At 40.6% G+C, this 13,457-nt stretch overlaps 1 protein-coding gene across 20 annotated transcripts in view; it reads left to right on the top strand.

Moving 5' to 3' along the window:
- The window catches only part of LOC121093728 (spermatid perinuclear RNA binding protein), an 86,851-nt gene that overhangs the window by 25,775 nt on the left and 47,619 nt on the right, over positions 1-13,457 (top strand). For 18 of the 20 annotated variants that reach the window (XR_005829637.1, XM_040606526.1, XM_040606528.1 and 15 more), the window contains 3 exons: positions 2,551-2,768; positions 6,670-6,835; positions 9,516-9,660. Coding sequence is in view for 19 of the 20 variants with exons in the window: in XM_040606526.1 (XP_040462460.1) it covers positions 2,551-2,768; positions 6,670-6,835; positions 9,516-9,660 (529 nt within the window). In the remaining variant the exon portion in view is untranslated. Of the gene's footprint in view, positions 1-2,550; positions 2,769-6,669; positions 6,836-7,880; positions 8,105-9,515; positions 9,661-13,457 lie in introns of those variants that run through there. The other 2 variants (XM_040606529.1, XM_040606530.1) reach the window with 2 other exon arrangements.

The raw sequence follows: 13,457 nt of genomic DNA, 5'->3' as shown, positions 1-13,457 counted from the left end.
GATTGCTGCTATGAGGCTGTGTGTTTATATATATATATCTCTAAAAAAAAGACCTAAGGTGAGACACTTACTTCTTACAGAGCACAGAGGGAGGAAGAACACTTGACAAAGCAGAGTTGTCAATATATTTTATTTTAAAGTGTCCCATTTTTTGCTGCTATTTTTTACCTAAATTGTAATGAAGAATTGATCTTGTTAGTCCGTCTTCATTAGAAAACAGTTGTCTTCTGATATAGGAGTTCGTAATTTGTTCCTGTTTTACCTAATTGATATTTCATGAGATAAGAGATGGTGGGGGTGAGTTAATAAATCCAGCTTATCAGTTTTCACTGCTGAACTGCAGCTTCTCTCTATATCCATGTGGCAGAGAAGCCACAAGAGGGACCTCCGGGAAGCATTTTGCAACCTGTGAAAGTGCTGGGGATGATACCAGACCCCAGCTGATGAGTTTCTTTTACTACCCAAATTGTCCATCTGGGTAGGAGCCCAGAAGTTAGGAAAGGGATGGTGTCACAATGATCTTCAGTGGAAGGGACCTAGTGAACACAATAAGCTGGGAAATCATGACCAGTTCCTTAACAAGGATTCAACCCAGAGGCCTTTGAGCATCTTCAAAGGCTCTGTGGCTGTTAGGAGTGCGTACTGTTACAAACCCATGAAGCAGGGAGAAAATGAAACCTAATTAAATTATTTAATGTGTAGGAGGAACAGAGGTTTTTGGTTGATGATTCCAAGTTCTGGGAGGCTTTCAGCAATGATTGATGTTTGTGTCTATAGAGAACAAGATATAGAGCTGCTCTTACCAGAGGTCTGTGCTGTGATCGCAGCAGGTCTGGGGCACTGTTTAGATCAAAAAAGTCTCATCTGGAATAGCGTGTGGCAGAAACCATAAGCTTCCTAGCACAGGTTACCCAACCGCTTAAGTTTACCTTCCTCAACAATATCACTAGGGACTCAGTTTCACTGCTGACTCTTTTAATTAGCACTCTAATATCTTCCTATTCTTTAAACTTATTTTTTTTTAAAGAAATTACTTAGTCTTTTCTTATTAGTTTGTCTCTGTCCTCATCTTCATTCATGCCTTTGTAAATCCCTGAGCAGTTTGCTAAGCCCCTTGCAGCAGTGTGTGTTGCCGATGACTTCATCTGCAGCAGCCATGGAACCCTAGCAGGGTGGCCGTCTGATGGCCGCCTGCTGAGGTGTGTGCCAATGTCTCTAGTGCAAGTGGAGGAGAGGTGGCTGCGCTCAGCACTTCCAGAACGTGCAAAGCTGCGTTCGGAGAGTATTGGTGCCTCTTACAAAACAGGAACCTTTTCTGTCTCCTTGTCTGCCCTCCTTTCCGCGTGCTTTACCCAGTCTGCTCTCACCCTGCAACACTTAGGTTTTAAATTTCCCTGCCTTGAAATGAGGTTACCTTTTGGAATAAGGAACCCTGGCTTTTCTCTTTGCTTTGAGCTATCCAGCTGCTGAAGGTTGACGCAAGCCAACAAACATCGCTAAAATTCAGGAACTCCTTAATTCTTGCAAGTATTCCAGGGTAGGGAAGCCCCTCTTTCCTTCGTACTAATGCTCACAGCTTGTAGGTCCTTCAAGCAAGATCAAGGTCTGACTGATTTCTCGCTGACTTTGAAAGCTTAATCTAAATAAACAAGCTAGTCAAAGGATGAGGGAGGTCTGTCTCTGACACTTAATGAAACTGGGAATGAAACTCAGAGGGTTTTTTGGTCCCCTGTTTTAGCACTCCAACCTTATGCTTAGCCAGCCAGACCATGTCCTCTCCTCAAAGAGAAGCGTGGCAGGGGAGGGCAGGGAGAAGTGAGATAATGAAAATGAGAAAAAGGTGGGGAGGGGAAAGTCGTGAAAGGACAAGACATAGAAACTCCACTTCTAGCCGTTGCAGACAAATGCATGCTACAGGTCTTGACCGTATTTTGTATCTACCACAACTGTAGATGGGTGCATGGAGTTCTCCCTTTTTCTGATTTGTGACCCGTGCACACTTCCACTTATGAGGCATGTACCAAACAAAAGATGAAATCCATCTTGCTTAATTTTTGGATATCTGTAACAGCTAGTCTGATGTAACAGTCTAGATTTCTGTAGTCACATGTGGGTGGGTGAGGAAATGTACCTCTGAAGCACAATTTATCTCATCCCAAAGTAGACATAAACTGCTTCAGATGTGCCTGGTAGACATAAACATGAACTGTTCTCCACATGTGCATGTTCCTCTTAGTAGCCAATGAAAGGATTCTAGAAGAGTTAAATTAAGGCATCAAATATTAGGTGCCGTATAACCCACCCAAGGCCTTATATGTTTTGCCAGCTTAATGCTGATTTTTGCACTGGTGTTTGCTTGGGGTTTTTTTCTTTTTAAAATTTATATTTAAATAAAGATAAGAAATCACTCCTGTGTGATTTATAAGCAATGGTCGTCATAAACCACTTTCCTACATCTGTCAGGGAGGATTCCCGTTCAGGCAATGTCCTTCTATCGATAATCCAATAACTTTGTTCTTTTTTCCCCCCCTGTTTCCCACTTCATAACAGAGATCTATCCGATCTTTTGCTAATGATGACCGCCATGTAATGGTGAAACATTCAACCATTTATCCATCTCCAGAGGAACTTGAAGCTGTCCAGAACATGGTATCAACAGTAGAATGTGCCCTTAAACATGTCTCTGACTGGATGGATGAAAAGAACAAGTCTACAAAATGTGAGGGTGATGTGGAAGCAAAGGAGGAAGCTGCAGAAAGCAATGCCAAGTGAGTGAGCTGAGCCTCATAATGTGTTACTGTACTGCTCTGAATTGGGTTCCTTTCCCTCTAAATAAGAGTCTTAGTGTTACTTGGTTCTGTTGCATATGAATGTTCACAGAAGGAAGTGGATATATTTGGACTTTTTGAGGTGGGAGCACATAGGGTTGAGGGCAAGGAATAGTAATAAGCCCAGTGTGGGCAGCAGTTGGTCTCTATTTCATTATTTATTTTACTGTAATGTTGTGAAGTTGCATTTGGCAGACAAACCTTTCAGTAGTTATAAGCGAATACATGTCCCTGTAACACACCAATGCAAATCCACAGCCATGTATGTTAGGGGCTCCTTCAGCTTAATGCACAAAAAAAGATTTTTATAAACTTTGTTTATTCAGCAAACTAACTTTTCTAAGGATCCATTACCTTCCATTACTGTCAGGGGTCAACCGTCCCTGTGTTACCAGCACAAATCCAAAACGTTAGCCCATGCACACTACTGGGAAGAAATTTAACTCAATCCCAGCCAAACCCAGTACAATTATGTAGTTCTCTACAGAGTGAAACATCTGTTTGCTCTCTGTCCCCGTCTGCTTCCTGACATAGTGCCAAGTTTTGTTCTAGCAGAATGCTGGTAGCCAAGGAAGAAGCAGTAACAATTAGTGGGGGGGTTTGGTGAATTTGGGGGTTTGGAGGTTTTTTTCCTTCATTTTCTCTGTGTAAAACTTTTTAACTTGGGCACTTCTGGCTCTTCAGTGCTTTCTGGGTAATCTGGTTGACATGCTCGCCAGCTCAGGTAAGTGTCTGTCCAGGTTATGATGAATTGGCTGCTGGTCTCCTGGTGCTTCACTTCCTAATCCATGACTTGAAAAACAGATTTCCAGTTCTCTGCACTTCCTGTGATCCAGTACTTCTCCACTGAACTTCTTGGGACAGTCTGGTTACATCTGCAGCATAACCTGCACTAGAGATGCAGTCAGAGAACTCTTCCCACTTCCTTTCTGATGCTGCATGGAATATTAGTCCGCTGCTACATGGGCTTTGCCTAGTACAGTCCGATCTTAAAACTGATAAAGGAGGTGTATTCTTTTTCATATATTTGTTACATTTTCTGGCACCTTTTATGGCAGTGGAAGGTTTATTGTGAGACCTCTCTTGATTTTTGGTGTTGTGGTAAATGAGTGAAGTTGTTTACATTTTGGGATGGTGGAAGTGTAGCCTGCTCTAGCAGTAGTAGATGGAAATACAGACCCTGTATATTTTATACTTCTGGAGTAAGATACAGTTCAGTGCAAGTCATGGAAAAATATCTAACTCTGAATCAGGAAGACTGCATTAGGTTTTTAAACTGAAAAAATAGTTTACTGGCTTAATATGAAAGAGATGGTGATTACTGTTGTATTTATCAGTTATTCCTAAATGCATAAGGATGTCTGTCTGAAAATTCAAAAGTTAAATACTGTTTCCTGTTTTATTGTAGTAACGTGGTTCTTGGTTATTTCCAAGTCTTCATAAATCTTTAGAGTAGCATTTAGGAAAGAAGGTGCAAAGCCCTGCTGTGCCTCACTATCTGGATGTACTTCAGTTTAGACACAAGAGATGCGCTGTACTAACTGGGGAAGTTTGTATGGCTGGGAGGGGCAGAAAGCATTCATGACTCGATCTGGTTTCTTGGCAGCGTTGTGGATTCTGCAGAAAATTCCTCATGTGTTAGTAGTGGTTTTCCCCAGGTTTCTTTCTTAACGTTTAAGGTTGTATTTGCTTATCTCTAGGATAAGGTTGTGGGCATGGGAGCTATTGAAATAAACTGCTTGCTCTGCATGAAGTTTAAATGCAGCACCACCTACTCGGAATATACTGATCCACATAGGAAATGTTCAGCAGCATGAAGGCTGTTGCCCGATAGCCTTGGAAAAGTAAATATACAAATGGTCCCTCATTTGATGCCTGTGGTTTTCTGTTCCCTAATAAATATTTAACAAGTCTGATCACTGGCATTTTTGTGTAAGGCTGAGCTGTGATAATGTCACTTTTCTTTGGTGTGAAACGTATTCAAATAGAAATAGCAATACACTTAAAATCATGAATATTTTTACATAAATTAACGTATAAATTGGTGTAAGTGTGATTGTATTGACACAAGAGAATAATTGTAGTGGATTGGTAGGCTGCTTCTTTACGGATGGACAATTAAGTTTCGTCATCTTCTTGAGGAAGGTATTTAAGGTCAGTGTTTTGCTGAAGAACAGTCAGTCTTTCTTGATATGCAGGTGCTGCGTGTGGTGGTGCTGCCTTCCTAGCATTACTGGTGATGGTTTTAGGTGTCTTCTGATGTTGGTAAAATGAGCACGGAATGGATTCTAAAAACCAAACAAATAAAAAAATGCCCAAAACCCCCCAAAAAACCCCAAAATTAAAATCCAAGCCTGCAGTAAATGCTTTTGAGACCATTGGACAGCCTTGTTTTCACACATGTGTGTGGGATTTTTCATGCTTGTGTTCTGTTTGGAGTACAGATTTTATAAATGTCATTGTACTATTTATACATATAAAATAATTTCTGTGTCTGTGCATTTGTTTGGGACAAATTATTTTAGTATTCACTTTGTAAACCCCTTTTAGCTTGTATTGTCCGAAAATATGTAACTGACAGTGTCTTAATGCTAATTACAAACCATATGTCAAGGAGTTCTGTGTTTTCTCATGTTTGCATCCAGATACGGTTGAAGTAGCATAGTTCCAGGGTGGAAGCTGAGATGATGTTTACATTCTAACAGTTTTTGTTTGTTTGCTTCTGGCTATATCAAGGATGGTAGCTGGTTTGGGATTGCCACTTCATTTCCTGTGTCATTCCTTCTTTTCATCTGTCTACTGCTTAAGCACCTGTTCCTGCTCTGCCATTTAAAGCACATTAAGACAAAGACAGTACAATTATTAGATGAAGATACTTCTGAGTGAAGCTTAGGATCTGTGTGTTAACCCTTGATCACAGCATGACTGGTTTGGGTTTGTTGTTTATTGGGTTTGGGTTTTTTTTGTTTTATATCCAGCCTATCTCTCTGGATGGCAGGAATGATGTGAACAGGAATGCTCCGTTCCTGGCTGAGGTGGTTATGCTTTCTGTGGGTTTTGCAGTGGCGATGTGCCACAGGGCGTGGGATGCATCATGTGGCAACAGCTGGTGTTGAACTGTCAAAGATGCATTTCTTGCATTTTTCTTGATGTTTTTAAGCAATTCTAGCCTACTAAGCTGGTTTTTGTTGGTCTTGTTGTCTGTACTTTGGTTTGTACAAAACCAAAGTGTTCTTATGTTGCTTCCAAGGTTGCTTACTGTGGCTCATAAGTGCTCTGTGGAACCGTAGCTGGAAACTCGTAGTCCGACCTCTATTTCTATAGGTTTTAGTGGTAAGATTTGTTGAAAAAATTGTGCCTGAAAGGCTTTTGGAAATTAGAAGCTTTCCTGAAATGTCAGTTTGTAGTATGGGCTAAAACTTCAGAATTCGGTTGTATAATTTTAAAGATAAAGGTTTGAATGTATGGATCAACTAAAAGAAACATTGAAAAAGTGCATGGCCATGTTTAAAGTTGGAGTGTCACTAAAAGACAACTCAGATCACTTTTGAAAACGGTTTCTGTCAGAGAGCTCCTCTAGATTAATTATTTTACTCTTTTTGGTGGATCTGCAGATAGTGAACTTGGGTGCACTTGGTGACTTGAGCTAGGCTACATTTATTTTTTCACAGGAGCTACTTGCATAAAAGGAGTCTATGCCTTTCATTTTCTGATCAGTATTACACCATTTCAGCACAGTCATCAGTCCCATCTGTTTATCTCCTCACTGTGATAGGATAATACAATTATTTTGAATGTGTGAAAATACCATTTTAATTACTCCAAACTGTTTCATTTTCAGGGATCAAGGTGGTCGGACATTGTGTGGTGTTATGAGAATTGGCTTGGTTGCAAAGGGCTTGCTGATAAAAGATGATATGGATCTGGAGCTGGTTCTCATGTGCAAAGAAAAACCCACAAAGACCTTGTTATGTATAGTTAAAGACAATCTCCCAGCTCAAATTCAGGTGAGTTAATGTAGGGTAGTCCTCTAACAATGGCCAGTAGCACTGCAGGGTGTACTTGGGTAAAGGCTGGAACTTGTTCCAGGAAAAAAGACAAGTGGCACGGATTAAAGAAATAGAGTTTGAATCTAGGATGATATCTAAGGTGTGCGACACATTTTATGTAGTGACATAAAGTAGTTATTCACAAAATCTAACATCTTATTCCTGTTGTTGCCCACGCCCCATTTGTGATGTGGGTTTCCCATGATGGCAGTTAACCGTTCTGTTTGGTAACTAACCCAGCTGATTTTTGCTCTCTGGTCTGACCACTAACGTGAGCTACACTGCAGCCCCAGAAGTCTTCCCCATCAGGCATGTGAATCAGTCTGTATTGTTGTCCCCTGCCCGAACCTTAAGTTCTACACTGCAGCTGCTTTGCTTCACTTGGGCTGTTCCAAGGTAAACACCTCTGTACTCCTGAGTGAGAGCAAGCCACTTCAGGTGGTCACTCATTTTAGCTCATGTTAGTCATGAGCTCATAATTCTTTTTATTTATGGCTATTTAATTCTGATGTTGGCATCTAGTAGGCAGCACTTATAGCTGACATCGGTCTCTTTAAAGCAGCTAGGGATAATACCTTTTTCACAGAGTCAGTCTGAATAATCAGTCCAGCTTCCAGACTGACATATGCTGTTGCCGAGAAACTGCCGTAAAGTATTTCACTGCAAGTGTCTCTCTCCAAACCATGTCCAAACTTGATCTGCTTTTCTCCCGATCCGCTTTTCTGGCTTTGTTGACTTCCACATAGACAGTATGTGTTTTACCATTCTTGACAGCTGTTTGTTTTCACTGTTCACATAAAGGGCTTGTTTTAATGAGATAATGTGCCTGCAGATGTGGCCCTATCCATAGCTGAAAATGCTAAGTATCTATTGAGTAGTAGAGAGTAAATTTTACTTGTTTGAAAATGATAGGGATGTGTCAAGTAGTAAAGAGTACATTATTTTTTGTTGTTGTTTGTAACGAGGCATGAGATGAGAAGGGTTGAAAGTGATAAGAAAAGTTAGCGTATGCTTCAGGAAAGTGACAACAGCAGAACAGATGTAATGAAAAGATGTGAAGACTGCAGTAAATTCAAGGGACAAGTAGTTAAGATCCTATGGGAAAGAATTGTGAGGAAATTCTTACAGAAAAGATGAGTATTCTGACTCATGAAACAAGCTACAACCACTGTGGGCATGAAAGACAATGAGGGGTTCTGCAGATGCATCCGATGCAGGAGGAGGAAGGTAGGTGCCAGCCCACTGGTGGACAAAAAGAGCAAATGAGGTACAGGGATGTTAACAGTTCTGCTTTGCTGCTTTGTCGGCTCGGCTCATAGTGAGCAGATGCTTACAGATTTTCATCCCAACAATAAAGGAGCTGAAGGAGTACAGATTGCAACGAGGAAAGAAGTTAGAGTATATGTTAGATACGCTCTAACTGTGTGGTCTTGCTGCAGCAAACTCACAAACAGAAGGGGCAGCTTTAGGACTCTGACCCACCTGTGGTTATCTTTGCACTTCTGGAGGTTGAGGGAGGTCCCAAAGGACTACTGAAAGACCTGCAGACACAGATCACTTGAGATAACTCTGATACAATCCACAATGGAACAAATTATAAGGTGGTTGGAGTATTATCTACAGAAGAAATCTAAGCAAGAACTTAAAAGTTTCTTGAAAACAGTTTAAAGCCCACTCAATTTATTGGTGTGCTGTCAAGAGAGGGAGGTCATGTTTTCCAGGCATTGTTAGGGATCTCTCCTGGCACTGGTATTAATGAGTGAAGTGGGTGACAGTGTTGTCTTGCATGCAGTTTCAAGCACTGTGTGGAAAGGGAGTGAGAGGGATGGATGGACAAATTGGAGAAAATCAGACAAGTGAGAATGAGCACCTAAGAAACCCACATAATTAAAACTTACCTGGTTAGGAAAAAGTCAAGACATAATGCAGGTGTAGGTTTTAAAAGATATTAATGGTTATTTATAAAGGGACAGTGATTCAGTGTTTCACATGACTGCCAAAGGTAGGGTGAGAAGTAATTGGAACTGCAGCAAGGAGCGTTTTTTTGTTGCAAAATAGGTCATCTAAATTATATCTGCAGCTAAGGATCAGAATAGACTATTTGGAGAGGTGGCAAAATCTCTGTTGCTAGGGCATCTGAAGATATCTTAGGGTTGGTAGGAGATGGCCGAGGTACGTTTAGTTCTACTTCATGGCAGGTACGTGGACTAGGTGAGCTGGTGCAACTCTGGCCCTGGAATCTGTCATCCGTTTGCACTGACAGTTACGGTTGTGTTGGTCATGCCACATATGAGAGCTTTTACATTTAGAGGTAGCAGTACCTGAGAAGTGTGTACTTACTAAGAACAAAGGTTGCTGGCGGTATTTGGCATGCTAGCAGCTATGAAAAAGTTAAAAAAGAGTGATAGCCTAGTGGAACTACTCAGTGTTCTTACTAAACTTGTTGAAGATCTTTATTTTTTTTGTAAGCATGTTACTGGGGTTTTTCTGTTTGTTTTTAATGAGGGAGGCAAGGTCTTACTTGTTATTGCAATGTCTGGTAGGCTTCTCATTAGTTAAGAGGCATATGCACATACAGAGATTTTGCAGTTTTTCAGTTGATTGGGAGATTCTTGAAATCTTTCTTGGTGACTTTCAGAAACTTACAGAAGAGAAGTATCTCGTGGAGGAGCATGTAAATGAGGCAGCTATTATTATTCGTAACACAAAGGAGCCCAAGCTAACTTTGAAGGTGATACTTACATCCCCTCTCATTCGAGATGAAGCAGAGAAGAAGGAAGGAGGTACACAGAGCGTTTTAACTTGTTTTTAAGACTGTTCTATCTAAATGCCCTGACTGTGCAGCACAGGGTTAATTGGGAAGTAGGTTTTTAATTGTTCATCATGGAGTAACTAGATTGGCTATTGCCACCATAGGTTACCTTATCTGTGCCTTAAAAAGACAACAGTCACTTAATTTTCATGTAAAATATGTATAGCTTTCATTTGCAAGCAACATGCCTACATTGATAACCTGGATGTACAAGTAGATCTTAGTTCTCCTTTTTTTCAGACTTGCTAGTTAATTCTTGAGCACCCCAGCGCTGCACAGTCTTGTTTTCGAATTAAGTCAGTCAAGTGGGATTGGTTGGTAGTATCTTGAAAACCTCATAAAATTATTTCTCCTTTTACATAAAAACACTCTCCTGCCAAGCTCGCAAGTATGTCATCCTGGCCCTCAATTTGTATTAATTGATGATATGTATGTGTATGTTTCTAGCTTTTAAGAGTTTCCTAACTGGGATACAACTGAAGTTGCAGTGCTGTAACACAGCACTTTTGCTTCTGAATTGAATGTTGTACCTCATGTCCTTAGAGCAAAATAGATATAGCAAATGGTAACTTAGTTTCTTTCTGTTCCTTCTCCCTAACTGCTTGATGTCCAATGTAGTTCCATGCCCCTTGTTCAAGGAATGTTGACTGGTAGTATCAACCAGGTTGGAAACAAACACAGAGATCTAGAGAAGAGCAAATGTAGCCATACTTTGTTTCATTTTTAGACTCTTGTCAGTAATTTCTGCTTCCGCTTCCCAAACCTGTCCCTAGAAACTTTGCCACTGGATGATGTCAGACCTTTGACCAACTGGCCACTCTCTGTCATGACAACTGAGGCAGCTGGGCCCATGTGGGCTAGGGAACTCCCTGTTGCTCTCTTCCCATTTCTAGACTTGCCACAAGTCCTTTGCTTCCTCCCTTCTCCCACATGAAATACCGACACAATGAGAAATGTTGGTCAGTTTCTCCTGGTTTTTGTTTGAGGCCATGGCAGGAAGGATCCCTTTTCAAATGAAATGTTACACTTCGGCAGCAGTTGGATGCAGAAAAATCTTACAAAACAGATGAATGGCAAAGATTCCCTAATTGCAATGTCTGCTTATTCTCAAATTAGTAACCATGCTCTTTTGCAAGACCATTTAAAAATAAATTGCATGTTACTTCAGTTATTCTTCAGCTTCCCATAAGATGCTGAGATCAGCCCTGTAGTTCTTGCAGCTGATCCATATTTGTGAGAAAGAGCACAAAGTGCAGAACAAATTTTAATGGTAAAGGATTAATAAGATTCTCACAAGGGGATGCAGTTTTGCACAAAGGTTTCTGTCCAAGTATTTTCTTGCAAAAAACGATGCCTTTGTGGACTCCTGAACTCATCACAAACTGAGTGAGGATTTGGATTTTTATGCTTTCCTACATTTAAAATGTGGGCGTTTTGTTTTCAGTATCTTAAAATATTCTTCAAGACTCTGTACTAATTTCTTTTAAACTTAAAATGGTTTTACTACCTCCCTTAAGAGTGCTGTTACGCTGTCATTTCTGTACAGCTGACAAGACAGTTAACAAGGTAATTGATCTTGTTTTAAAGCCCAGGTTCTTTGACATTGATTCAACACAAGTGAACAGAATCATTTATCATATTCCTTTTCTAAGGTATGTGAAAAGTTATGCAGATGTCACTAAGTAAATTTAAGAGGGGCATATTTTTTTTGTATTTCCAACCATATTTAGGTCACTTTCACTTAGATTCAGACCAAAAAGGTTTCATGTCTAATATCAAGGGAAGATGACTCAAGAGAAAACTGTCTGCTGAAAATACCTTGATCACCTCTCCAAAGAAAGTACTGCCATATTTTTTCAATACTCCTGAATAATGCCAACCAAATGTAAATATACTTTCTATGCAGTTTTAAAAACTGTTTTGAGTTTATTCCCTAATTCCTTTTGAATGAAGGAGCTCAAAATGCTTCTCAACTTGCCTTTCATCTCACTGTAAGATAGGCGGTGGGGTTGCAGGCGCTGTGGCTGGCTGCCCGCCCGCTGGCACCCAGGGAGCGGCGTGGCACGAAACTGACCAAGGTTTCAGGTTCGGTGTGATTAGCACTAATCTGTCCTCTAACCAAACCGGCGAGGTTAGGCGTAACGGACCTCGTTATCAGTGCTCCCATTTGTTCTGTAGGAATGCTGTGTGTGCCTTCATGCCCTGATGTCAGAATGTATTCGAAAAACATGCCTGGATTTCTCTTCAGTCCCCACCTCTTTGGAAAAGTGTTCATGTTTAAGATGTGGTGTTCATCCTATTTGTTTTTGCTGCTTGTTAGCAAAAATAAATAGTGGACCAGTGTGTGTGTGCATTTCAGTGTTTCTCACAAACGGCTATTCATAAAGCTCTGCTGTCTCATGTGGACTTGAGAAGTCAAGCACCTAAAATTCCTGCATCTTGCATCTGTTTAAAATTCAAACTTCTTAAGAAACTGAATTTTTAGTCATAGCATCACATATAAACCGGGCTTCCCAGACCAGAACGTTGTAGCTTGTAAATCAGTCATTGTTACTGAGCGTACAGTAACAACAAGCTTATGCAATAATGAACAAGTTCATTTACCAAAGTGGGGCTGAAATCAACCTTGCTCCTTGTGCAGCTGCTACATAAACAGTCCTGCCTCTCTCTGCTGCTGCCTTTGCCGGGCAGACGCAGCCAGCGATGCTCCAAAGGTGCCAAGTGCCTTTGAAGGGGCAACGAGTGACAGGTTTACCTTGCCTCTGTGGAGAAGACAACGCTCCTCGTATGGCTGGCTGCAAATGAATGAAGTTGGCAGCTACTGTGTGAAGAGAACACATGCAGCAAGCAGGGAGAGAATTACTGAAGGATTGGTTCTGGGCTGCATAGTGTGAGCTAATGTCAGGGCTTTATTATTAACTGTTCATTAAACTCCTTCTATCGTTGCCCTTGTTAAAACCATGAGAAAAAAAGTAAAGCTGTGCAATCACATTTGAAAATTTTGATTGGGTCTCACTTTCCTGACTGGCAGAGCATGAAGAAACATGCCATTCTCCTGAGGGTATCGAAAGGGAGCCTGCTGCAAGCCGCTCGCCCTCTTCACTGCCTGTTCTCTTCATCTTTCTGTTCAATAGAATCTTGCACCCAAAAGTTGGCTGACTGCAACATCTGCGAAAGGTGCTCAGGACCCTAAGTACTGAAATTCCAATGGGCAAAATCCTCCAAGATACCTGTAATTTAGACCTTTGGCAACAGCCTTACTCCTGTAGGAAAAAGCGTGATTCTAACTTGTTGAAACAAATTAAATCTTACAAGGTTTTTCATTCACCTGAGTGGCAGATGACACACATTCTGTTTATGTTTTGTAGTTTAAAGGAAAAATGAATTTGCTTTGTCAATGGCTGCAACAAACTTTAGCAGAGCCTTGTACAATACTAAGTAAAAGTCTCTAGGTGTTTAAAGATTCGGTTCACTGCAAACAATGATTTTGCAATCAGTCACCTTTGCCATTTCTAACGTTTTAAAATAAGATTCTGATCATTCATTGACAGTAGTTGTTTTGTACATGAGCTTTAAGCAGATGTTTATATTGTCCACAATAAAGTTTTCTTACAGAACTAGAGAGATGTACATTCAGTAATTGTGTGCCACAAAATGTTACTCCTGAAAATGATGAAACTGCAAAGGAAATCTAGAAGCAAATCTTGTGTTTCAAAGTGACCTTTTGTGCTTGTAGAAATCCAATGCTTTGAGACTTTGCAGCTTTTA

The sequence above is a fragment of the Falco naumanni genome, chromosome 9 (genome assembly GCF_017639655.2).
Source record: "Falco naumanni isolate bFalNau1 chromosome 9, bFalNau1.pat, whole genome shotgun sequence".
NCBI lineage: Eukaryota > Metazoa > Chordata > Aves > Falconiformes > Falconidae > Falco > Falco naumanni.
This window is presented reverse-complemented; position numbering and strand designations above follow the sequence as displayed.